This window comes from Thamnophis sirtalis, unplaced genomic scaffold, assembly GCF_051295495.1.
Source record: "Thamnophis sirtalis isolate CommonGarterSnake01/CBP01778 unplaced genomic scaffold, rThaSir2_p1.2 scaffold_7, whole genome shotgun sequence".
NCBI lineage: Eukaryota > Metazoa > Chordata > Lepidosauria > Squamata > Natricidae > Thamnophis > Thamnophis sirtalis.
In genome coordinates this window covers 90,921,167-90,948,843 of record NW_028261387.1, presented here as the reverse complement: position 1 = coordinate 90,948,843, position 27,677 = coordinate 90,921,167, and the positions used below count along the sequence as shown (strand labels likewise).

The following is a 27,677-nucleotide window of genomic DNA, read 5'->3' as shown; positions in this document are numbered from 1 at the left end:
GGCCACTTCAGCTGACTGTGATCTGCAGTTCAGCGGTTCTAATCTCACCGGCTCAAGGTCGACTCAGCCTTCCATCCTTCCGAGGTGGGTGAAATGAGGACCCAGACTGTGGGGGCAAGTTGCTGACTCAATTTGCTAAAAAAAATAATCTGTAAACCGCTTAGAGAGGGCTGAAAGCCCTATGAAGCGGTATATAAGTCAAATAAATAAATAATTTTAAATCCTGCGGACCACCAATATGATCTGCCTAATGACCAGCTGGGTGGGCGTGGCTAAGTGGTCATGTGACTGGGTGGGTGTGGCCAGCCTGATGTCACTCACCCCGAGGGGCACTTTGCCAGGCTCTACTCGCCCCTCCCCTCCCAGCCACTCCTAGCCTGCCCACATGGGCTCCTTAGGGCCCCAACAGGAAGCAGTTGTTGGAGCTAAACAGCCACCATGAGAAAGAGTTGGCAAAACAACTGGCTCAGTTTAAATTGGATCTGACCGAGAAGGAGGCTCAGCAGAAGCACCTCACTGAGGACTACGAGCATAGGCTTTCCAAGCAGACGGAAGATCTGCGGGAGTGCAAGGGCAGGTATTGGTGCCTGGAGGCTCAGCGGACTGAGATGGTCAGCCAGTTCCAGGCCATGATGCAGTCCTCCTGGAACGAGACCTTCTGGCTCTTCGCCACCAGCGGCACTTCCCTCCAGCCTTCACCCAAAGCCCCCCACCAGGAGGCTGAAGCAGACCCCAAGCCGGAATTTCTGTCCCCCCTCCAACCTGCCAAAAAAGGACCCCAACTCTCTGCAGCAACACAAGCATGAACGTATCCATCCCAGGGGCCGTAGTTTGAGGAGCCCTGATTTAGTGCAATATGAAAAATGCCAATCATTTTTCTGCCGACCGCTGAAATTTTCTCGCGGACCCCCAGTGGTCCACGGACCCCCAGTTGGTGACCACTCATTTAGAGGATCTTAAAAGGTAATAGAAGACCTTTAGAGGTGTTTCTTTAGAGATCTTTCTGGTGCCTTTTTTTCTTTTACTGTGGAAATGAGATGAGTTGTATCTGTCAGCCTGATCCTTGCTGGCCCCCTTGTTTTGCAGTGAAACGCCTAACCTTCAAAGATAAAAATCTCATGACCGCAAATGGCACCCAAGAGAGGCTACTTAACATGCATAGTAAAGGGAAAGCAATGCAGCTCCTCTACTATTAGTAACAGCCTAGTTAATTCTATGAAGCTGTGCAATTGTCCCCTTCCGATTATGCTTCCAAATAAAATGGTGATAAATACAGATAATGGCCGCCACAAATCTCATTTATGGTCAAGGGCCAGAACAAATATAGGTCTAAGTAATTGGGTTAAAAAAGAAGCGGTTCCACCACAAAACCGCGGTAGACTAAAGCGCGCTCGACAAAAGCGCGTACGTGACGTCATCACAGCGCAATGTGAGCGGTAAACTTAAAATTAACGCGTAAATCTAAACCTAACCCCCCAAACCTAACCCTAAACCTAACCCTAAGCCTAACCCTTAACCTAACCCTAAACCTAACCCTATACCTAACCCTTAACCTAACGCTAAACCTAACCCTATACCTAACCCTTAACCTAACCCTAACCCTAACGCTAACCCTTAACCTAACCCTAACCCTAACCCTTAACCTAACCCTAACCCTAACCCTAAACCTAAACCTAACCCTAACCCTAACCCTAAACCTAAACCTAAACCTAACCCTTACCTTTATGTGAATCGGCTTGCTTTAAAAGCGCTTTTTAAAGCGCCCTTTTTTCTCCGCAGTCGTATTTGTCGCGCTGCTGATGACGTCACGTACGCGCTTTCGTTGAGCGCGCTTTAGTCTACCGCGGTTTTGATGGGTCACTTATAGAAGCTGCTTCAGGCTTTTTTGTGTGTTGAGCATGCCCAGTCACTTCTCTTCCTGGAAGGTGGACGTGAAGCAGCCATGTGAGCGTGGAATCCAAAGGCTTGCAATAGTATATGGATATTGCAAAGAAAAGAAAAGATGAATAATGCACAGCTGCTTTAATAAGTCAAAGAGGACACATAGCTCTTTTGAAAGATTGGCACAGCCCATGCCATTGACATGTACGTATATCACTTTGCTTCTTGAAAGCTATTTCATCAAGCAGCCATAGAGCCTGTTTGGTGCTTGCCCCTATATTCAGATTTTTCCAGCAAATAAATAATGCACAGCTGCTTTAATGAGTCAAAGAGAAGACATAGCTCTTTTGAAGGATTTGCGCAGCCCATGGTATTAACACGTACGTATATCACTTTGCTTCTTGATAGCTATTTCATCAAGCAGCCATAGAGCCTGTTTGGTGCTTGCCCCTATATTCAGATTTTTCCAACAAATAAATAATGCACAGCTGCTTTAATGAGTCAAAGAGAAGACATAGCTCTTTTGAAAGATTTGCATAGCCCATGGTATTGACATGTATGCCACCTTGTTTCTTGAATGCTATTTCATCAAGCAGCCGTTGAGCCTGGAGTCCAAATGCTTGCAGTAGTATATAGATATTGCAAAATAAATAAACAAATAAATAAATCCTAGCTGTTTTAATGAGTCAAAGTAGGGACGTCGCTCTTTCAAAGGATTTGCACAGCCCTTGAACATTGATATGTATAACCATCTCGCTTCCTAGAAGCTATTTACGAAGCAGCCATCTGTGCCTGGAGGTCAAATGCTTGCCACAATATACAGATTTTGCCAACAAATAAATAACACACAGCTGCTTTAATGAGTGAAAGAGAAGACAGAGCTCTTTTGAAGGATTTGCACAGCCCATGCCATTGACATGTAGGTATATCACTTTGCTTCTTGAAAGATATTTCATCAAGCAGCCATTGAGCCTGGAATCCAAATGCTTGCAATAGTATATAGATATACAGATATTGCCAAAAAATAAAGAATACACAGCTGCTTTAATGAGTCAAAGAGAAGACACAGTTCTTTTGAAGGATTTGCACAGCCTATGGCGTTGAGTTGTATACCACCTTGCTTCTTGAAAGCTATTTCATAAAGCAGCCATTGAGCCTGGAATCCAAATGCTTGCAATAGTATATAGATATACAGATATTGCCAACAAATAAATACAACTGCTTTAATGAGTCAAAGAGAAGATACAGCTTTTCTGAAAGATTTGCACATCCCATGTCAGCCATACACACAGCCATCTCGCTTCCTGGAAGCTGTTCATGAGGCAGACACGTGAGTCTGGGGACCAAATGCTTGCCACAGTAGACAGATATTGCCAATAAACAAGATACAGCTGCTTTAATGAGCCAAAGAGGGGACATAGCTCTTTCAAAGGATCTGCATACACATTTCTGAGCATCATTCTGCCCGAGTAAGGCAATTTGATATGACTTAAAACCAGATGACTTGACCCTTCCCTTGTGTTTAGTTTTTCAAGGTGTTCATAAACATTTCACATTTTTAATTCATTCCCCCCCCCCCCCTTTCCTTGCCTGACTTCAAACTCATAACTCATTCACGCCTTGTGCATGGAATGGTCGCCTTTGCTCCAGAGCTGTGGAAGAACTACTGTTTATATTCTGCTCCAGACCAACATATTTTTTATTATCGAACGATGAATATACTGGTTTGTTTGTGGTTTTTATTCCTGGTTATTGTCATTTGGGGTTTTTATAAGTCTACATGTACAATTCTGGCACATTATGCAAAAGTAAAATTGACCAGAGCTAATTAAGTTGAATATTCAAGTTTACTGGGTTAAAAAAAACTTTCTTTCCCGTCTTAGATAATAGTGCAAAAAGTTAGGTTTCATTCCCCCCCCCCAATAATACAAACGATTAAAAAAACCATGAATTTTTAGGATACATGGCCATGTGAAAAAGCAAAAAGGATCGTGAGAAACAAAATAGCTTTGGATCATATTGCAGATAATGTATACCGTTTCACCGTATATTTTCACCGTTTTGAAAATCATTTTTTTCCCTAGAAGAATACAGTGTGAGATTCAGTTTTTGGAAACCAACAATGTTGATTCGGAATTACTAACTATCCTTATCGCATACCAGCAATGTCAAGTAAATAGTATTACTTATTTGAACTTCCAAATTTATTTATTTCTGTGTGTGTATGTGTCTGTGTGTGTGTGTGTGTCTGTGTTTGTGTGTGTCTCTGTGTTATTTATTTTAGAACTGTGACATGCAATAGAAACTAGCCATGTTTCAGGTTTTCTTTCTTGGTTATTTCTAACACTTAAAATGAGGCATGCAATCTAAGTTAAATAAATAGAGGCCAAATCTAAAGACGATTTGGGAACACAATGCAGGTATGATGGCAAGGGGCAAATTTACTGTGCATATTGTGCCAGATTTAAGCTCTAGAAAGGGAAACAAGGGTGATTTGAACTATAAAATGCAAGCAAAAAATAAAGGGATGTATTACTTTGCATCTGAATAACTACTTATTTCCCTGATGCTATTTCTGTTAAACCATTGGACAAGAAAAGCTGGTGGAATGCAGGTAGCCTTTAACTTAACAACCATTCATTTAGTAACCGAAGTTGCAACCGCATTGAAAAAAAGCAACTTATGCCAGATTTTAATATGCAGTGTCTCTATAGTCACATGAACACAATTCGGTCACTCGATAACTGAAATACATTTATGACAATTGCATTGTCCCAAGTTCCTCTGATCACCATTGGCGACCTTCCCAGCTGGCTTCCAATAAAAACAAAGTCAGTGGCGGAAGCCAGATTCACTTAAACACTTTCAAGGTGATTCGCTTTAGAACGGTGGCAAAAAAGGTTGTAAAACGGGACACAACTCAATGGACATTCGCCTTGTTTAGCAATAGGAAATTTGGGCCCCCCACTATGGTCGCAAGTTGAGAACTACCTGTACTTGCCTAATGATTAGACAAGAAAAAGCTGGTGGAATATATGTTTTAACATCCAGAAGATAAGGACGGCGAGAGCTGATGTGTTTGACTGTAGCTTGCTAATTTGATTATTACTTTTTTGGGGGTTTTTTTCCTGGGTGGGACCTACGCTTTCCACAGAGTTGACCAGATCGTGGGGCGTGGACCATCGCTGACAGACAAAGACCGCACCAAAGGCTCGGCCGAAGGAGAACTTCCAGAAGACCCGAGTATGATGGGCAGACTTGGCAAGGTGGAAAAACAGGTACGATCCCTACATTAGGTGTCCTCCCTCCTGCGGGAGCTTCGTTGGCTGCTGATTTGCTTCCGGGACCAAATCAAGGTGCTGATTGCCACTTGAAGTTTCAGTGTTTTTTTTTTTTTCCAGTTTCAGTTTTGGTTTATTTGTATGCCGCCCTTCTCCCGGAGGGACTCAGGGCGGCGAACAACTCAAAGGGGAAAGGGAACATAAACAACAGTACACATAATTAAAATACACGAAAATCACACAGCCATACCAGTCGAGAGGGGAGGGGAACTCATCAACCCCAGGCCTGCCGGCACAGCCAGGTTTTGACGGCTTTCCGGAAGGCCTGGAGAGAGGTGAGGGTCCGGATCTCCGCGGGGAGTTCGTTCCAAAGGGCCGGAGCTGCTACAGAGAAGGCCCTCCCCCGGGTAGTAGCCAGGTGGCGTTGGCTGGTGGACGGAACCCGGAGGAGGCCGACCCTGTGTGATCTGACGGGTCTTTGGGAGGTAATTGGCAGCAGGCGGTCTCTCTGAAAGCCCTACCTGGCTAAAGGCCAGGTTCTTTGGAGGACCTGTTGTGGCTTGTCGGCCGCCAGTTCCTCCAGCAGCTGACTCAGATGAGGAGGTGGCCTGAGAATCAGGGTCAGCATGAAGGCAACTTGAGAACTTCTGTTGTCACCTGCTGGCAGCCTGCTGAGCTGGCAGCAGTTGGACAATGAGAAAGTTGAAGAGGAACATAAGCCAGTCCTGAAAGTTCAGGAAAGCTCAGACGAGGGCTCTGCGTCGGAGGCAGAGAGGAAGCTAGAGAGCAGCGAGGCAGAGTAACAGCTGGAGCCTGTTCCCAGTGTGTGTACGCGAAAAGCTGCCAGAACACAAGAACATTTAAGAAAGGAGGGTCGAATTAAGAGTAAAGCCACATCTTGGAGGTGATAGGAAACACCTCCAAGGTGTGGCTATAGGAAACATAAGAGGAGCGAATGGGGAGTGGGCTTTTGCAGGAAACAGTAAGTTCATTCCGTCGTGTCAAGAGAGAAAAGTTCTGTTTGTAACTGTAAGAGACCCTGTGCCAAGTTTTGCCTCGCCCTGCATTTGGAACTGGTTATTTGGCAGCTCGCCAAATGAGATAAGGTTCGTGTTGATGAATATTCCTCTGAAAGACTGTTCGCTAAGCCTTGCTGACTGTGAATGAAAGGAATTCACAGCTGTGTAAATAAAAAGGAGTTTGCTGGGACCAAGACTCTGCTTCTTGCTGGTTAAGGAAGCCTCAGTCAGAACAGCTCCGAGGGGGGAGAAGGAATGGACCTGTCACACAGAGAGAGAGAGAGAGAGAGAGAGAGACAGAGACAGAGACAGAGAGACAGAGAGAGAGACACAGAGAGAGACAGAGAGAGACAGAGAGAGACAGAGAGAGAGACAGAGAGAGAGACAGATAGATAGATAGATAGAGAGAGAGAGAGAGAGAGAGAGAGAGAGAGAGAGAGAGAGAGAGAGAGAGAGAGAGAGAGTGAGTGGTGGAGCCTGGGCCATCCGTCAGCCCTCAGATGGAGAGTCAACAGCCTCCAGGTCTAGAGGTGGCTGATGAGGAAGAGGAGGAACAGCTGAGCCCAGTGCCTGACGCGCCGATGCGCAGAAGGCAGAGGAGAGGAGAGCAGTGGAAATCTGTGGGCCGATCCTTGGGATGGAAAAGCCACCACTGCTAGCAAAACCCCACCGTAGCTCTGGGGATAAAAGGCAGGGGGTGGAGATGAATAGATGTGGCAGACAACTATTTGTCTCCCTGCAGGACAGACTTGTTAGCCTGAGGTGAGAGATTAATCTTTTGTTTCGGCTGCTGGCGGTCCTAATAAAGGAATCGGTGATTTAAATACAAAGAGTTTGTCGTGTTTGGGGAGCTGGGTCAGAACAGGATCGTCTTTTCTAGGAACATCAGACCAGGGAGGCAGGGGATGTTAACAGGCATCCTGTCAACTAACGCAACCAAAACAAGTAAACACCTTCAGGAGCTTTGAATTCCCAAAAGTAAAACTTTATTGGATACACCATTTTGGTACTGAAGAATCAAAACCAGCTCTGGTTTTCCCATGCAAATGCTAGTTTATTTAGTTAAACAATAGCTTCCGTTTCTCCCCACCCTGAGTGATAACGTCGTCCAATTATGAAACATCTTTTTGTTATGGGAATAGTCCACCTCCTTCTCAGGCACCTGCAGTGGTGACCTTGATGGCTGCCAGGCTCTCATGGCCTATGCACACATTTTCAGCATTCGGTTTCACCTTTCCCTCTCCCTAGTTCATTGGCAAGTTGAATAGCGTTAAGGTTTGAAAGAAGCAAAGCGATTCAATCTTGACCTCTCTTAAGGAGGTCCATCTAGTGCTGGGGTCGCCAACCTTTGGGACCTCAGGGACCACTAAATTCAATTTTAAAACCCAAGGACCACCAATATGAATTTTTTAAAAAGATAAATAGTATTTAGTACAATATTAAAAAAAATGCAAATAATTTTTCTGCAGGCCACCAAAATTTTATCATGGACCACCAGTGGGTGACCACTAATCTAGTGGGACCAAGAAGAAGGGCCTTTTCTATGGTGGCTCCCTCCTTTATTAATCTTGTGGAAAAAAGATTGGCCCCCACTTGGATCCTTGTTCACAAGGCTCTAAAGTTGGAAGTGGTTTTGCCAATGAGTCTGGGAACCCCAGAGTGGGATGGAGCCCCTCAAATGGCTCATTTGTCACCAGGAAATGGGGGGTTATTGCTTTTTTATTGTTTCTATATTGGGTTTTTAACCTTTATAAGCCACCTAAAGTCACTGAGAGTGAGCTGGACTATGTAAATTTTAATAAAAAAACAAATAAAAAACCCAGTTTCTACAATGTAATGGTTGAAATATATTGAAATGGGGCAGTGGTTGGATTCAACTGGTTCAGGCGAACCGGTTGTTAATTACATACACACACCACTATCAAAGTGGATCCTGGGCACTGCACTGCAATGGAGAAATGGGCAACAGAGCAGCCGGCACAATGGAAGGAGAAGGCCACTTTCCCTTTTTCTTCTCCCCGCTCCTCCTCCCCTTGTGCCAGCCGTTCTGTTTCCCATTTCCCTGCTCCTCCTCCTTCCCTCGTGCCAGCCGCTCCATTTCCTTGCTCCTCCTCCTTCCCTCGTGCCGGCCGTTCCGTTTCCCTGCTCTTCCTCCTTCCCTCGTGCTGGCCGCTCTGATTCCCATTTCCCTGCTCCTCCTTCCCTCATGCCGGCCACTCTGTTTCACATTTCCCTGCTCCTCCTCCTCCTCCTCTCCTCGTGCCGGCCACTCTGTTTCCCGTTTCCCTGCTCCTCCTCCTCCCCTTGTGCCAGCCGCTCCATTTCCCGTTTCCCTGCTCCTTCTTCCCTTGTGCCGGCCGCTCCGTTTCCCGTTTCCCTGCTCCTCCTCCTCCCCCTTTCTCCTCCTCCTCCACCACCACCTCCCCCTCCTCCCCTTCTCCTCCTCCTCCCCACTTCCTCCTCCCCTCCCCTTTTCTCCTCCTCCTCTACCACTATCTCCTTCTCCTCCCCCTTTCTCCTCCTCCTCCCCTCTTTCTCCTCCTCCTCCTCCACCTCCTCCTCTTCTTCCTCCTCCTTGTCCTCCTTGTCCTCCTCCACCTCCTCCTCCTCCTCCTCCCCCTTTCTTCTTCTCCTCCTCCCCCTTTCTCCTCCACCTCTTCTTCCTCCTCCTCTTCTTCCTTCTCCTCCACCACCACCTCCTCTTCCTTCTCCTCCTCACCACAAGTACCCCTCCCTTCTAGCACTGGTGATGTTACCTAGTTTGGGTAATGAAACATCTGAAAGGAAACCTCCCAGCTCAGAGAGCACCAAGGACCCCCCATTTCAACTCTGAGCTACAAATGTTCCCCTTTATCAATACCCTGGAAGTTATTAACCTTTAGAGAACTTGCCACTATCCTCAAGATTCTTTATGGACCTTTAAATCTCAGGGTATCTTAGATCTAAAATGATTTGGCTAATTGTATCTGTGGGGCATTTCCCAGGTTCTCTCCATGGAGAAGAAGTTGGACTTCCTGGTCAACATCTACATGCAACGAATGGGCATCACTCCTAATGAAACGGAGGCCTATTTTGGTTCCAAAGAGCCTGAACCAGCACCCCCCTATCACAGTCCAGAAGATAGCCGGGAACACATCGATAAGAACGGCTGCATTATCAAGATCATACGCTCGACCAGTTCCATGGGGCAGAAGAATTACTCTGCCCCGCCAGCCACAACGATGCCAAACAACTCATGCCCACCCTCCACCTCTTGGCAGCACTATCCCCGTCCAAACTATGGGTCATCCCCGGTTGGCGATCCCGGACCCTTGGTTAGAATCCCGCCGCCGCCTTCCCACGAGCGTTCGTCATCCGCCTACAACGGGGGCAACCGAGCCAGTTCCGACTACGCCAAGAACGAAGACGTGACCGCTAAACACCCCGAAAGTGCCCTGAGAGACAGCGACACTTCTATTTCCATCCCGTCCGTTGACCACGAGGAATTGGAGCGGTCCTTCAGCGGCTTTAGCATTTCCCAGTCCAAAGAAAATTTGGACATCCTTAACAATGGTTGCTACACCGCGGTGGCCAAAATCAGACCTTACATCGCGGAAGGCGAGTCAGACACGGATTCTGACCTCTGCACGCCTTGCGGCCCTCCGCCGAGATCAGCAACAGGCGAGGGACCTTTCGGGGATTTAGGCTGGTCAACCCCAAGACAGTGAGACCACGGAAAGCCATCCGAAGATAACACCAAGAACACGAGGCAATCGCAGGTCTGCATATAGGACCCCTTCAGTGGACTACAAAGTCATATTCTGGGACCCAGAAGTAGAGGGTACTTAATCATAGTTTACCTTGGGGGTGGGGGAACAGATGTGGTACCTGTGACCTACAAGGAACAAGAGAGTCCAGGAAGGCGTAACTCGGAAGTCTTTGAGATGTCCGTTTTTTTTCATCTTCCCGACTTTCTAAAACTGGATAAGTGAAATTCTTTTCTTACCCTTGGGTAGATAGCTACAACTCGTAGTAGCCTTCTCTGCTACACATTGCATTGTGCCAGAGCTTGGTTGTGTCAGGGGTAAATATCAGTTTTGAATAATGGCCCTGAGCTTTTGAATCGCACACGAAAACCACGCTGGTGTTTTTTTTAAAAAAAGCAATGCCTTGGGAGAAGTAATAATATATCTATCAAAAGTGTTGAGGAACGATGGCTTAGTAATAATTACACACAGCAGTTGAGCAGTGGAGATTTTAAACAGTTGATGCCACAATGACATGTCCATAAATTTTTAGTAACAGAAAGGAAACAGAAAGGCGTTGGAGCTTTAGGTCAAGATTAGGACCATAACTTGAAAGAGAAATATTTGAATTTTTTTTTTTAAAAAGACAGCTAAACCTCAAGAGAACATAGAATCACAGGGCTGGAAGGGACCTCCAGAGGTCTTCTAGTCTAACCCCCTGCTTGAAGGCAGGAGACTTTCTATCATCTCGGTCAAATGCTTGTCCAGTCTATTTTTTTGAAGCAAGGCTGCTTTCATTTGAGTTCGGTTTTGGTCGTTAAATAAAATATTTGGAGGATACTAAGGGCATGAAACCAGTTCTCGGCATGCACACTCAAGGGTCTAGCTAGGTTTATCCTCCTAAGGATGCTGCAACTGCTGTTAAGACAAAAAGCCGAGAATGTGAGAACACTAAAGTCTGTGTTTACTACACATATATCTAGGCTAATATTGACCCAGCCTGGAATGATTGCATCCTGCGTCCTGTGTCACACCAAGTGACATTTGTCACGATAGAAATGGTACCAGTTGTGGACTTAGGTTGTGACATTCATGCCCCATTTGGGCGACGATTTAACTCTACGGGAGGAATCTGAGGCACCTTGAAAATTTGCTGAAACAGGGCACATAAATCCTGAACGATGAGAAGGATTCTTAGGGTAGAACAGTGTTTCTCAACCTTGACAACTTGAAGTCCTGTGGACTTCAACTCCCAGAATTCCCCAGCCAGCTATGCTGGCTGGGGGATTCTGGAAGTTGAAGTCCACAGGACTTCAAGTTGCCAAGGTTGAGAAACACTGGGGTAGAAGGAAGAAGAAGAGTTGTTCAGGTGCTAACCAGTAGGTGGCAGCAAAGGATGACCTCTGCATGCATTGTGCCTCCTTGGCTTAAACAACAATATTGCTCAACCGTGGCTACTTGAAGCCGTGTGGACTTCAACTCCCAGAATTCCCCAGCCATGGGGAATTCTGGGAGTTGAAGTCCACACATCTTCAGGTAGCCAAAGTTGAGGAATACTGCTCTACAATCTCTAAAAACTTCCCCCCTCCCCTCATCCTTTCAGAGCCTTCCAGAATGGGATGGATGGCCTCTGGAATTCTCTTTTGGCTTGGTTAATCTTTGCTAAACGTGTGGTTCCTTGCTTTGTTTTTGCCTGGCGGATTATTTCTCACTTTTGGGTCTGTATTTATCACTGGCTGCTGATGCTTGGACGTAGTAGTCCCATTTCCCTCCTTGTTGGACAGTTTCCAAGCCTGGAGAAACTTACGTAGGGAGTAAACAGAGAGAGAACAAGATGTGTCCTCAGTATCTCTTCTAACTAGGACAGTGATGGAGAATGCTCGAGTGCTCAAACTGGAATGCCTTTGCGTGGATGGACGTGCTGGAGCCCCAGGACCCAGAAGACCAGCTGGCCGGTGCGCATGGTCTTTAGGTTTCTAGCCCATGCATGCGCGCTGTCCATGCCAGAAACTCAAAAGACCAGATGGACAGCATGCAAATGCGCTCCGTCTGCGCCAGTTTCCGGGGTTCCAGCATGCCCAAAGATCAGTGCGCTGTAAACCAGAAGAGCAGCTAGTAATGGTGCATGTGCCCACAGAGAGGGCTCTGTGTGCCACCTCTGGCACATGTGCCACAGGTTCGCTATCACAGAACTAGGGTTATCATAAACACGGGAGCATTAAGGTCCATTTCTGTCTTCCACTTGGCTTAGATTGACTTGTTTCAAATCCATTTTTTTCTTGAAACAGGAAACAATTCCATAGGTTGCTTTTATTTCTGTTGACTCCAAAGATAAGGATTCACACGATATGAAATTCAGTAGATAACTAATTCTGCAACTTCAAACAGTCGGTAGACTTTGAAGGATATCTTGGAAGCAGCTAAGGATAGCGCTAATATTTTCTTGGATAATACAGCTGTTGCTGCACAGACCGTCAAATATTCTGGAAACCGATTTAATACCGTGATTTCGAAGGATTTGGGTACGAAAGATTCCAAGTGAGCATTTAACGGAGTGGGATCTACGGTACTTAATCTTTAACATAACTTACAGTTGAGTGGGGGGTTTTTCTTAAAAAAAAAGAAAAGAAATCAAGAACACATTTGTGGGAAGAAAAAGAAGATACTGAATGACGTCAGTCTACTGCAGCAGAATAAAAACGTGGAAGATGTTAAAAGCCTAAAAAGTCTATTGTTCTTTAACATAGGGGAAATCGGGATTACAGCTGGCATGCCATTTCAGTAAGCCTTCTCTGTTAATCCTAAAAAAAAAACCAACAATATCCTGTGAATTAATCAGTTCTGGATAAATAAGACAATAAAATGAAAATGCTTTGAAAGCAAGCACCCGTGGCTTGCAAGAAATCGCCCTCCCCTGGGTAATGGCGCATGGAGGAATCCCTACTCGCAGTTTGCTATCGAGTTGACAACGGCCAATGTGGCAAGTAATGGATGACTAAAAAGAGGTCAAAATTCCTTGAATGACTAACGCAGGGGTCAGCAACTCTGGAGCCGCATGTGGCTCTTTTATCCCTCTGCTGCGGCTCCCTGTTGCTCAAAATATGTGTCACAACCGCCAGTGTGCGACCTCCACTGGCATGCAATTTGTTGAGCTTTTAGACGCACAGGAGGCTCCCGGTCTTTTCTTTTCTGTGGGAAACGGATCCAATTGGTTCTTTAGTCCAACCCCTAGACTAACGTAATCAATCATGGGTCAATCCCTGTAGTTTTTCCTCCCACTCCCCCATATCATATATTCACGGATTCCTTGTTTGCAGGATAGTATAAGGGATTTAGAAAGAAAATTTAAAGAGCATGTTGTCAGGGTTCCCACTAATGCCCTAATTAAATCATGAGCCTTGAGCCAAGCTTCAAAAGAAATCCAGTTATTTATTAGGAGCGACATGTATGCAAGCGAAGCCAGCTCTGACCTCACATAATTTATGGCCCCAATCATGGCTTTGTTTTCCCCCTCCTCCCAGGCTGTGTCATAATCACATTCTCCAATGGAGCACTTTCACGGGCTGTAGAGGTCACGCCCCTCCGGCTGTTGAAGGTAACCCGGGATACAGCCTTGAGAAAGGTATGCATGGAATGAGCTTCGGGATGTGGCTGCCGTGTTGCTCCGTCAGTTTCCCCCCCTCCTGCCTATGGCAACTCAAGAGCAGGCCAGGGATGCTTTGCGAGTTGACACATGTATTTAAGGCATGAATTAATAACCAACTGCAGCCCATGTCATTCATCGGCAGGGGGTCCAAAAGCCCAGCCGTGATTTTTGGCCTCAGCCACTGTTTCTTAACTATGTCAAGATATGTGGACTTCAACTCCCAGAATTCTCCAGCCAGCAGGAGAACTGGGGGATTCTGGGATTTGAAGTCCACATAGCTGAAAACTGGACAAGGTTGAGAAGCCCTTGACTCGGCTTAGCAGATGAGGCTGAGGCTTAATCAGGGTGATGTTAAGTAAGTCAGTTTATGATACCACCCTGACCAAAAATAAGCTCCAGTTCTACCGCCCGATTTATAAGATTTTTGGCATGGCAGAGGACTTCAAGTGAACGCCTGGCCTGAAACCTCCTCTTTGTCTTCTGCAATGCTTTTGTGTTGATTCTGGATAAAACTTTTGTAAAGGTATGTGAAAAAGACCTTGGGAGGCAGGCAAAGAGATGCTGATTAGAGAAGAGTCAAGGTAAGAGATGGCATAGCCCTTAGCTTCATAATGGGCGGAGAAAAGGGCTCAGAAAGCACCCTCCCTAGTTTCTCAGGCTGTAAAGGAGACGGTGAGCAATTTGTTCTTGCAGACTTGTCTATGGAGATTCTCCAGAGACGAGGTGGCGCCGTGGTTAAATGCAGCACTGCAGGCTACTTCAGATGACTGCAATTCTGCAGTTCGGCTGTTCAAATCTCACCGGCTCAAGGTTGACTCAGCCTTACATCCTTCCGAGGTGGGTAAAATGAGGACCCGGATTGTTGTTGGGGGCAATATGCTGACTCTGTAAACCGCTTAGAGAGGGCTGAAAGCCCTATGAAGCGGTATATAAGTCTAACTGCTATTGCTATTGCTATTCTCAGTCATCCGGGTCATGGTTGTCCCAAAGGCTCTTTTTCAAGAGGACTAGATTGAGCAGTCCATCTGCATTTGAAGGACAAAGGCCACTCTTTCGAATACATCAAAGTCCACATTTTGGACAGAGAGGGCCGCTGGTTTGGAAGAGGGGTCCAAGTGGCCATCTATGTCAACATTGAACAGCCCTCCCTCAACACAGGGGGATACGACATCATCTATCTCCGGTCTACAACACAGTCCTTTCAACAGTTCCAAGAAGGCTCCTCACCCATTTGCACCACTCAGGTGATCCTGAGGACAGAGATAAACCTCCAAGTGGCCTCAACGACTCTCTAAAAAAAGGATGCAAATGACCAGCTGTCTGCAAGGAGGATCAATCCTTCCGTTCCCCACCATCTGGTCAGAGCTGAAGAAGCTTTCTTGGATGAGAAGAGAAACGTCTTCAAAGAAAAACCAGAAAGGTTCAGTTGCCCCTTGAGGACTATTTTCGATCTTGGCAAGATTCTGTTGATGTAGTAGCCTTGCAATAAAGTAGCATGAGCTCATCTGGTCATGTTTTCAATTATACAGGGGAAATGTTGTCATGTTAGTTTGAAGGAGCAAGTTGCTTGAGATGTCCACGTTATGGTAGCTTAGCTGTCTTCAATCTGGTGCCTTCCAGATTTTGACTCCTGTCATTCCAGACTTGAAGGTCAATCTTCCTGGGAGTTGCAACACTGAGGAACAAATGTCCAGGGACGTGCAGTCACTAGAGGCAAGGGAGGCGGAGCCTCCCCAGTCTCCTGAGAGAAAGGAAAGAGTTTTAAATATTTTTTTTTTAATGAATTAAAGCCAGGATAGTTGCTACCAGATTTCAAGTCACAGTGGCTTGGTGTCTGCTCTCAGTGTTAACTAGGAGGAGGCCAGAGAACTCGGGGCCTCTTTTGCTTAAGGAATTTTTCGCCTTTTAAAAGTTAAGGCGGAGTTAAAAAGCAAAAGATTTAATATGCAAAAGAGGCACTGATTCTCCCGCCTCCTGATCTGGGAGCAGCGAATCATGTCTTGCACTTGAGCGACTGTGCAAGTGCAAGGGTGATTCTGGAGAGGTTTTTCTTTCACCAGCCGCCATTTCTTCTGCAGCCAGCCCAGCACCGAGCGGGGAGGACGAGGAGGAGGAGGAGGAGGAGGAGAAGAGTAGTGAGCCCTTGTGGCTGGCTGGGGAGGGACTCACCGCTCTTCTCCCAGCCAGCCAGCCACTCACCCCCACCCGACCTGCTCCCTGCTTGGCCGGCCAGCCGGCCGGCACAAAGACAAACCTCTCTTCTCCTCCCAGCCAGCCAGCCACCCGACCTGCTCCCAAGAATGTCAGCGGGGACGGAGGAGGCGGGGGGCGAGGCGGCAGAGCACGGCAGCGGCAAGAAGCAACATCCCTGCCTCTGTGTCCGACAGGCATCTCGCATTTATGTCCATCATAAACGAGAGACGCCTGTCAGACACAGCGGCGGGGACGTTGCTTCTCGCTGCTGCTGCGCTCTTGCCTCACCAACGGTATCCCTCACCGCACGTCACTGCAAATGTCAGGTGAATTGCTTCTTGTCTTCTGAAAATGGAGGTCTGTAGGATGCTCCCAGGACTTCATTTGTTCAGGATTATACATGTTTTGGCCCGCTGGCGGACATCGGAGCTAGCAGCAGGGTCAGACAGTGAGGAGGTTGGGGAGGGACAGGGGCCAGTCCTGGGGGTTGAGGAAAGCTCAGACGAGGGCTCTGCGCCGTTGGCAGAGAGGAAGTTAGACAGCAGCGAGGCAGAGGAACAACTGGAGCCTGTTCCCAGTGTGCGCATGCGCAGAGCTACCAGAAGACAAGAACAACTAAGAAAGCAGGATCGATATAAGAGTAAAGCCACACCTTGGGAGGTGATTGGCCCCTCCCAGAGGAAACAAAAGAGGAGCGAATGGGGAGGGGGCTTTTGCAGGAAACAACAAGTTCATTCAGTCTGGAAAACTCTGTTTGTGAGAGACTCTGTACCAAGTTTTGCTCTGCCCTGTGTTTGGACACTAGTTGTCTGGCAGCACTCCAAACGAGATAAGGTTCGTGTGGGTAAACATTCCTCTCAAAGACTGTTTGCTGAAGCCTTGCTGACTGTGAATGAAAGGAATTCACAGTCGTGTAAATAAAAGAGGTTTTGTCGGGACCAAGACTTTGCTTCTTGCTTTCTAAGGAAGCCTGGGTCAGAACAATACCGTATCTTCTGCGAATACGTGTCCCAGCATAATGTTGCACGATCCAATCTGGATCGGTCACCGGGATGAGAGGTTTACTCTTCTGAGCTTTCAGACGCATGCTGGAGCCCATTTTCAGGGAACTTCTCTCTAGCGGAGTGCGTGCTGTGGTGTGTACTGTGGCGTGTGGCTTTTTAGATGTTGATTGCTGGCTGGTAGATTACACTGGAAGTATCTCCCACCTGCTAGAGCAGGGATCTCCAACCTTGGCCACTTTTAAGACTTGTGGACTTCAACTCCCAGAGTTCTGGCTGAGGAATTCTGGGAGTTGAAGTCCACAAGTCTTAAAGTTGCCAAGGTTGGAGAGCCCTGTTCCTAGGTCATTTTGTTTGTTTGTTGAGTTTTCTTTAAGAACAGAGAGAGAGAGAGAGAGTAACCATCTACTGCCAATCATTTTTGATCTGCAATTGACGTGGAAGGCACAAAGCAATGCAATAGCACTGGCGGAATTCCAGATTCAACCTCGGCCATCCATGGCGTTGCATCAGATGTTGACTGCAGGCACAAAATTGGTGTGCCTAAACGTTGCGTCCTTCAAGAGACCAACCGAACCTTTTTGATACCCGTTAACCGGGCTGCTTTTTTAAAGTTTTGGGTTAATAACATTCATAACCTGGTTGAAATGGTCTAGAAAGCTTTTCTAAAAATATCGTTATTACACAATTATGTAGTCAGAACAGCTCACGAAGCAAATTCTTAGCTTTTTTGCCTCTTGGTGCATGCCTGCCCGGGCAAAAACTCTGGTTAAAGCACCTTGGCTACCAGAGGCTTTGGTATATTCAATCCCGAAATGTATTCAGATGTGTAAATGCTACCAAGCAATCTCCATCACACTGGACATAATCGTGTTGCCATCTTAGTTGGTTTGGTAGATCATGCTACCGCATGTACAATGTGGGCAGAGGACAGTTCTCTTTGAATGGTCTGAATACTGTTGACTATAACTGGGATGAGCTAAAGCATCTCATATTGTGGTGTGGTGGCCTAGAGGGGGAGCTCTCGCCTCACAATCAGGAGGCTGTGAGTTCAATCCTAGGTAGAGGCAGATATTTCTCTCTCTGGGCACACTGGTATAGCTGCTGAATAGAACTCCGCATTGGTGACAGGAAAGGCATCTGGCCAGTAAACCCTTCAGTTCCATTCAGTTGCCCAGACTCCACCCTGCAAGGGATTATGGGGCTCATTCATTAATTCCACGCCTGCTTTGAACTACAGCTCCCATTCTCCCCATTCGGCTGAGCCGTTTACTTGTTGGCTGAGGATGACAGTTGCTCCCAAGTCAGCCAATCTGGAGATCCACCATGAAGGTGGCTTTAAAATGTCAGCTAAAGAACAGGGGTCGACTTGGGAGTGAGGCCACAGGTGGACGGTGAATGGCCCCTCCCAGAGGAAATAAAAGAGGAGCGAAAGGGGAGTGGAGTTTGCAGGAGACCATTAGTTTGCGTAATTGGTTTGTGACTCTCCGAGACTCGGCCTGTCAGCTCTTCAAGCCAGAGAAGGTCTGTGACTGTATATCTTCCTTCAAAAGACTTTGCTGGATGTGACTGAGGAGAATTCACCATAAATTAATAAAAGGGGTATTTGGCAGAACAAGGAGCTTGCTTTATGCTCTTGGGAAGCCTAGGTCAGAACACCATTGTCATCAAAAGTCCACTTTAGAAGTTCCTACAAGCATGCTGTGGACTACGATTAGAACCAACAAGTTGGGTGAGATAGTCCAAGCAATTTGTTCTTAAATTGTGTTGAGGTCTTGCAAGATCATGGAAGGTCTACCTCAGTGTTTCTCAACCTTAGCCTCTTTAAGATGAATGGAATTCAGCTCCCAGAATTCAACTCCCAGAAAGCATAAGTGGCTGGGGAATTCTGGGAGTTGAAGTCCACTGATCTTAAAGAGACTAAGGTTGAGAAGCACCGATCTCATTGGCGGCCAAGTTAGTTGTGCAGTTGAAATATTTTGTGACTCCCTCATAAGACAGGAGAGGTATAGTTTGGGTGCTGATTGGTAAAATAAATCAATAATAAAAAAAGTAGATCCTCTTTCCATAGGCGAATGTGTCCCCCTGAGATCTAACACGGTTGCATCTTCTCACCAAGGTCACACGTAACGAACTTGCAATTAAATAATCCCGTCATCACCGTCCTGCGATGTATTCAGGATTAAAAACATTTACCTATCCCTTTGTAATGCATCAGCCTTGTAAATGACGGCATTCCCTCTCTCCCGATCGCTGCACTCGAATGCTTTTATATATTTCAGTCCGATCAATATTTTACCAGAATGCAAAAATAGAGGAATTTGTTTCCTAACTAATTTTTTTTTTTAAAAAGATGGAAATCACTAAATTTTTTGATAATAATACTGTATAACCTAGGCCTGCCTGCTGATGCTTTATTTCTATTTATGCACTGGTGTTTCTCATTAGGGCTGTAGAGATTGCATCCTTTTTTAAAATATTGCAAGAGAGCCTATAGGAGAAGAGCCATCGAAAAATCACCACAAAAAAAAAAGAAAGAAAAAGAAAAGCTATCTATTTCCCACAAGTCCAAAAGCGGGAGGTGACACTCTTCTGACAATGGTGATTATGTGTGGCAATCTCTTGATGCAACCATGCGCGAGCCAGCACACCTCGATGAGTTCATTTCTCTAAAAGCAATCTTTGTTAATCACCCAGAGTGGTGCGGTGGCTTAGAGGTGTCGCTCTCGCCTCCCAATCAGGAGGCTGCGAGTTCAATCCCACGTGGAAGCAGGCATTTCTTTCTCTGGGCACAATAAGATTATATCTGCCGAACAGAACTCCGCATTGGCGACACGAAAGGCATCCGGCCAGAAAACCCTTCGGCTCCATTCAGTTACCCAGACTCCATCCCGCAAGAGATTATGGGGGCTCATTCATTAATTCCACGCCTGCTTTGGACTACAGCTTCCATTCTCCCCATTTGGCTGAGTCCTTCATTTGTTGGATAAGGATGACAATTGCTCTCAAGTCAGCCGATCTGGAGACCCACCATCAAGGTGGCTTTAAAATGTTCCCCAGCTCTTTGTTCCACAATCTAAGGCAACTTTCGAACTAGATTATAAGCCACACATAATCACTGCACACCGTAGGCTCTGGTTCATCATTTTGTAAAGTAACAGAGAGCGGGCGTTTTCTATCAGAAATACACTTCTGAATTATTCTTTCTAAAAAGGGATGAAATGCTTTTTATCTTGTGGAAACTCGTCCCTGAGGTTTGGTGTTCTTGCAGGAAAACAAAATTGCTTTTGCCTTAGCTGATGGTCATCTGAATACCCTTTGGTCTTAAAAAGGATCTCATGGAGGGGAAAACTATCTCCAACCCCCCAAATGTGCAGGTCCCCGGCCATGAAGGGCTTTCGAGGTGAAATTAACACCTTGAGTATGGTCTGGAAGCTGACTTGCCAATTTATGGGACTTTGTGAACTTTTGATACTTGTCTTACTGGCTTCCATGGACCCAGGCCATTATATAATGTCCCAGGTGGATTGTACCTTGGGCCGTTAACAGCTGTTGAAGTTCATATGATGCCACTTGTAAAACTCCATGCGCCTATTTGTAAGTTTGATATCCGGTTGCATTGAGCTCATTCCGTGCTAAAGAAGCACTTGGGTAGGATCGATCCAGACATTAGACCAAGGCAGTGGTGGGATTCAAATAATTTAACAACGGGTTCTCTGCCCTAATGACCAGCTGGGTAGGCGGGGCTCGGTGGTCATGTGGCTAGATGGGCGTGGCCAACTTAACATCACTCACGTCGATGGACGCTTCACCTTAGCTGTGACAATGTAATAAGGGTTAACTGGAGAGGCAGTTTCTGTAAGCAGGGCAATAAAGATCAGGCTAGAAACAATATCAGAATGTTTCCTTCCTGCCTTCCTTACAGGATTAGCCCTGAAAAGTGGGAAAAAACAAAAGATTTCTTCCAACAACCGTTTCTCCGAACTGCTTAGAAAGTTAACAACCGGTTCTCCCGAATAAGTGTCAGCTGGCTGTATCCCACCACTGGACCAGGGGTCTTCAAACTTGGCCACGTTGAGACTTGTGGGCTGGGGAATTCTGGGAATTGAAGTGCACAAAGTCTTAAAGTGGCCACAGTGCGTTAGACTATATGAACTCTTCTTTGAATGATAAGGACCCGTCGACCTGTTCCATCAGAACAAGGACCAGTTCTGGTAAGAACATCAGGGGGGATCACAAGGTGTGGTCAAGAGGAGACAATTATAATGACCAGGAGAAAAGAAAAACACCAGGTGGAGTTTTGACTGTGCTGCCATCTTGACTTTTTTTTACCATACCTCATAGACACCTTTGCTTAGCGTGAAAAGAAAAATCGGTGGATTTCTGACTAAAGAACTAGAGCAGGGGCCAAGCAGCCTGCGGCTCTGGAGCTGCATGTGGCTCTTTCATCCCTCTGCTGCAGCTCCCTGTCACCAGTCAGCACCACAATTTTGAGAGGAGCTTCCGGTTAGGGAGTGGAGGGGGAGAAAGCAGGGCACGCCAGGAGGAGACTCTATGGCAAGGGGCGGGTTTTCCGCTCAGCTCCACAATTGATAGGGCTTTTCAGTTAGGATCTTTGTGGCTCTTTGCTGACCCCTGAACTAGAGGCCAAAATTTAGCTCAATTGTCATTGACAGCATTGTCAGGCTTGGAAAAGGCAAGTAGATATTATATTAATAGGTGGAAACTTATGTCCGACACACCAATTAAATTGAGTTTGCACGCAGGGGCGTTGGGGATGTTGGAAGAAACTGACATGCAGCAGATCAGATCAATTTAGCTCGACATTATTTTGTAGTAAGATGTAGCCATTTCTCAGCGCTCGGACTTCAACTCCCAGAATTCCTAGCGAACACAGCCATGGAGTAGAGGATTGTGGGAGTTGGTCTGTGCATCTGGAAGATTGCTAGTGCTGATTTATAAGGGCTGTCCAGTTGTTTTCTCGCCCCGGGGAGTTTAAAAAAAAATAGATTTTTGCCAAAAGTTGGAAATTTGTGAATGTGAAGCATGGGTTCTATTACCAATCAGCGTTTCTGCTCAAAAACACGGGCTGCAAAAGAATGAAGTTAATGTGTTTGCAAAGCCATGTTTGTAAAAGGAAAACAGGAAGAGAAATACATAGGAATGGGATAAATAAACAAATAAATACGTTAATCTGCAATACTTCATTGAAAACAAAACACCATTCTGAAATATTGCAAGTTTAATTGGAAATGCTTCTGAAATTAATCCTTAGATGTCTTTTTCAGTTACATTTGTCTGGATGTACAAAATCTTCCATCCTTTATTTGGCCAATAAAGAATTCTATTCTATTCTATCTCTATTTTTCATTCTATTCTATTCTATTCTATTCTATTTCTATCTATCTCTATCTCTATCTCTTTTTCTATCCTATCTCTATTTCTTATTCTATTTCTTATTCTATTTCTTATTCTATTCCGTTCTATTCTATTCTATTCTCTCTATTCTATCTCTATTTCTTATTCTATTCTCTCTATTTCTTATTCTATTCTATTCTATCTCTATTCTCTCTATTATTCTATTCTATCTCTATTTCTTATTCAATTCTATTCCATTCTATCTCTATCTCTATCTCTATCTATCTCTATCTATTTTTCTATTCTATCTCTATTTCTTATTCTATTTCTTATTCTATTTCTTATTCTATTTCTTATTCTATTTCTTATTCTATTTCTTATTCTATTCTGTTCTATTCTATTCTATTCTCTCTATTCTATCTCTATTTCTTATTCTATTCTATCTCTATTTCTTATTCTATTCTCTCTATTTCTTATTCTATTCTATTCTATCTCTATTCTATCTCTATTATTCTATTCTATCTCTATTTCTTATTCAATTCTACTCCATTCTATCTCTATCTCTATCTCTCTCTATCTCTATCTCTATCTCTTTTTCTATTCTATCTCTATTTCTTATTCTATTCTATTCTAAAAGTTTATTTTGGAAGCATGACTCAGCACCTTTGTGAACTAAGTTAGTTGTATATTATGAGAGTAATCAAGATATATTTGTTGCTAACAATGTTAGGAAAATAATCCATATCCAATGAGGCAGAACATTGTACAGGTAGTCCCCAACTTACAACAGTTCATTTAGTGACCATTCAAAGTTACCACGACACTGAAAAAGGTGACATATGACCGTTTTCCACACTTACAACTATTGCAGCATCCCCATGGTCACATGATCAGAATTCAGAGGCTTGGGGCAACTGACTCACATTTATGACGGTTGCAGTGTCCTGGAGTCGTGTGATCCCCTTTTGTGACCTTCTGACAGGCAATGTCAATGAGGGAAGCCAAATTCATTTAACAACCATGTCACCAACTGAACAGCAGCAGTGATTCACTTAACAGCTGCGGCAAGGAAAACGGAGCAAAACTCACTTAACAAATGTCTCGCTTAGCAGCACGGATTATGGTCGTAAGTCGAGGACTGCCTGTATGAGTTTCCAAATATATTGCAGAGAGATTTTTGCATGACTTATTGCTACTTATGCATTTATTTGCTTATATCCCACTTTCCTTATGGTTTTTAAAAATACCTCAAGGCCGCAAACTTATCCAAAGCACCTTCCTCCTCCTATTTCCCCCCTAACAACAGCCCTGTGAGGTGGGCTTGGCTGAGAAAGACAGAATGCCCCAAAGTCGCCCAGCTGGCTTTCATGGCAATGCCTGAATGTTTATTCAAGCCACGCCAAATGGGTTGTGCGAATCTGTGGATGGGAGCAGTACTAAACATTGAAGCTCTTTTTATCCTGTTCTATTCCCAACCGTCACGAATCTACAATTAATATAGTCAACCATTAACTATGTGGTTGGATCAGAACCTGTTAACCCCTAGATAAGGGATGAATCCAAAGCAGTGTTTTTTTTGGCTTTGCCTCTTCAAGGCATGTGGACTTCAACTCCCAGAATTCCCCATGGCTGCTGAATGGTTGGCTGGGGAATTCTGGGAGTTGAAGTCCACATGCCTTAAACCAGTGTTTCTCAACCTTGGCAACTTGAAGATGTCCGGACTTCAACTCCCAGAATTCCCCAGCCAGCGAATGCTGGCTGGGGAATTCTGGAAGTTGAAGTCCAGACATCTTCAAGTTGCCAAGGTTGAGAAACACTGCCTTAAACGTCACCAAGCCGGAGAAATGCAGTTCTAAAGAGCTGCCTTTGAGCAACTCATGCCCAACAACTGTGTATTTGGGGGGGTTTCTGCAGGATAGGGTCAAAAAAAAAAGTCAAAATGGCAGCCGCGGCAATTCGATCGACGTCAGAGGTGGTATTTGGTTCTCCCGAACTGGTAGTGGAAACCGCACCCGCGCCGGCTCTGTGCCATCCTATTTAGGAACGTTTTCAAGCCAAAGTGCATGCGTGGAAGGCGTGGATGGGCGCACTCACATTTGCGACCGGGAGGTAGAGAAAGTAACTGAATGCCACCCCTGATTGACGCGCTTCTTGTTTTTCCGCTAGCTCCTTAATTTCTTAATTACACCTTGTGGAGGCCACTGCTTCTGCCTGCTACATCAAGCCACTTGGTGAAATGGCTGATGAAACCTACTATTCTCATTTGGTGGATTCTGAGGGATATTTAAGATGATTTAAATGGGATGCCCTGCTTAATGGGGAAGCTGGTTCGACGCCATTTACTGGACACAGCCAGACGAAGCATTATTCTCTGGCGTGGATCGGTTCTTTTAATTTGCTGAACATGCCTTGGCTTTCTTGCACATTTTGTTCTTGCTCCAAAGAATATTTCATAATGCCTTTGGTACTGATGTACAATTTTATGATGTATTTTTCCCCCCCTCTTTGTTTGTTTGTTTTTTAAAAAAAATGCATCGAATGGGATTCCCCCAACCTTGTATTATAGCGACTGGACCTTGGTTGAACTTCCCCTTGTAATGCGTAATTTTCCTTGTAAATTTCAAAAAGAAAAAACAAAAGAGAAAGAAAGAGAAAAAAAATATGTCTGTGGTTTTGTCTTATTTTTCTCTGATGTTGGGGCGAGGGAAAGAATACAATCATGTATTTCTGTTGTGGCCTGCCAGCTGCCAGCAGAACTGGTGACAGACTCAGACGGTGAGGAGGTTGGGGAGGAACCTGGGCCAGTCCCGGAGTCTGGGGAAGGCTCTGATGCGGGCTCTGTGTCAGAGGCAGAGAGGGGGCCAGGGCCGTCCGACAGTTACCAGCTGCCTTCGGAGTCAGACATCAGTGAGGCAGAAGAACAGCTGGAGCCTGTTCCCAGTGTGCGCATGCCCAGAGTTGCCAGACGAAGGGAACAGCTAAAGAATAGGGGTCGACTTGGGAGTAAGGCAGTGGTGGGTTTCAAAAATTGTTTGAACCTACTCTGGGTGTGGCCTCCTTTGTGGGAGTGGCTTGCCGCTCATGTGACTGGATGGGAGTGGCTTACCACCCATGTGACTGGATATGAAGATGCCGACAACACTTGTCAGAACCACCTTAAATTACCTCACACACAGCACTGGCATGCATAAGAATATGATGTAAACTTGTTTTTTAAAAGGCATCTTTGGTTTGCGTTAAAACAACTTCAACACACGCAATGTTCTGATTGCACCACAAACACAGTAGTCATCCTTACCTTTCACAGAGGCACTGAGTTTTATAAATAGGAGCATGATAGTGTAGAATAATCATATCCAAGGACCAGTGGTGGGTTTCAAAAGATTTTGGAACCTCTTCTGTAGGTGTGGCCTGCTTTCCGGGTCCACTGGTGGAACCTCTTCTAATCGGTTCGGTAGATTTGACGAGCCGGTTCTACCGAATAGGTGCGAACTGGTAGGAACCCACTTCTGGAGTAAGGCCACAGGTAGACGATGAATGGCCCCTCCCAGAGGAAATAAAAGAGGAGCGAAAGGGGATTGGAGTTTGCAGGAGACAATTAGTTCACTTAATCGGTTCATGAGGCTCCTTGCCAAGTTTTGCAGATATGGGCCTGGCAGCTCTCCAAGCCAGATAAGGTCTGTGAGTTTAAATCCTCCCTTGAAAGACTTTGTTGGATGTGAATGAGCAGAATTCGCAGTGAATTAATAAAAGGTTTTTTTGTCGGGACGAGTCTGCTTCATGTTCTGGGGAAGCCTCGGTCAGAACAATCTTTGATGGTTCTTCATTTCTCCAATCCAAAGAAGAAAGTGTTGGAGCCCAACAACATAGAACAAAACAAGAGTTATGTACATTGTGTGTGTGTCTCTCTGGGTGTGATTGCTGAACTCTGGCCTCTTGGGACATGTGCAGATTGAAAAAATCAAAATGGTAGCCACAACCACATGATCAAAACGCCACCAATTTTTTTACATGCCTTTTGATTTTTCGGGGACTTGGATGTAAAGTATCCTGGAGAATGTTACATTTTTTTCATTGGTTAATGTAATTCACACTGATCCTCTGAACCAGTGTTTCTCTGATTCTGAATTCTGGGAGTTGAAGTCCACCCATTTTAAAGTCACCAAGATTGCGGAGTACTGCTCTAAATCATTTTCTAACCACAACAGCTTTTTAAAAATCAAAATGGCTCCTATCAAAAAAAGAAAAAGAAAGGAAAAAGAAAAAAAGAAAGTAAAAAAAGAAAAAAAGAAAGGGAGAAGATTGACATATTTTCCCACTAGACCAAAATGAAGGTGGAGATAGGGAAAAATATAGATTCCATCTTTTTATCCATCCACAAGAAACAAAAATGAACTTTGGTAAAAAATCTGCCTTAATTTTACATTTATTTATTAGATTTTTTATTGTGCCTTTGTTACTTTTAGAAGTAAGTCAAGGTGTGAACATATCTGACATTCCTACCTTGTCTGCACAATGACAATTCTGTGAAATAGGTTGGGCTGTGAGAGACTGGCCCCAAATCATCCAGGATTTCATGCCTAAGGCGGGACTAGAATTCACAATCTCCTGGTGAGTGGCCCAAAGTCACCCAGCTGGCTTTCATATCTAAGATAGGACTAGAAGTCAGTCTCCTGGTGATTGGCCCAAAGTCACCCAGCTGGCTTTCATGTCTAAGGCAGGACTAGAACTCACAGTCTCCTGGTGATTGGCCCAAAGTTACCCAGCTGGCTTTCATATCTAAGACAGGACTAGAACTCACAGTCTCCTGATGATTGGCCCAAAGTCACCCAGCTGGCTTTCATGTCTAAGGCAGGACTAGAACTCACAGTCTCCTGGTGATTGGCCCAAAATCACCCAGCTGGCTTTCATGTCTAAGGCAGGACTAGAACTCACAGTCTCCTGGTGATTGGCCCAAAGTTACCCAGCTGGCTTTCATGTCTAAGGCGGGCCTAGAACTCACAGTCTCCTGGTTATTGGCCCAAAGTCACCCAGATGGCTTTCATGTCTAAGGCGGGACTAGAACTCACCGTCTCCTGATGATTGGCCCAAAGTCACCCAGCTGGCTTTCATGCCTAAGGTGGGGCTAGAACTCACAGTCTCCTGGTTATTGCCCCAAAGTTACCTAGCTGGCTTTCATGCCTAAGGCGGGACTAGAACTCACACCTCCTGATTTCTAGCCCAGTGCCTTAACCATTAGACCAAATCTTTAGCTGAAAGCTAAGTCCTAGGGAGAAATTCATATAGTTGATGACTACCTGTATACTACATGTTAAAAAGAACTTTAGACTCTTTAAATAAGCCATTCAATATATTCTCTTCCCTCAATATATTCTTTAGATGTTTTGGGAAGAGATTTCCACAATTCTCAGACGACAGAACGGCGGTTGAACAACACCCGAGACGGCCTGTAATGCAGCTCATTTCCCAGCAGAGGGCAGAAACGTCCTTTTGTACAACTTGAAAGTCATTTCCATCTGTGATTTAAAAGTCTAATTCTTTCATTCCCATCAATTTCAAAACTCTTTCCCATG

The 27,677-nt window shown here is 45.3% G+C and overlaps 1 protein-coding gene across 1 annotated transcript in view; it reads left to right on the top strand.

Moving 5' to 3' along the window:
* Positions 1-10,805, top strand: part of KCNQ2 (potassium voltage-gated channel subfamily Q member 2) — a 97,583-nt gene extending 86,778 nt beyond the window's left edge. The window contains exons 17-18 of the mRNA XM_087720871.1: positions 5,036-5,159; positions 9,166-10,805. Coding sequence (XP_087576997.1) covers positions 5,036-5,159; positions 9,166-9,888 — 847 coding nt within the window. The 3' untranslated portion in view covers positions 9,889-10,805. The remainder of the gene's footprint in view (positions 1-5,035; positions 5,160-9,165) is intronic.
* The last annotated feature ends 16,872 nt before the right edge of the window (positions 10,806-27,677 follow it).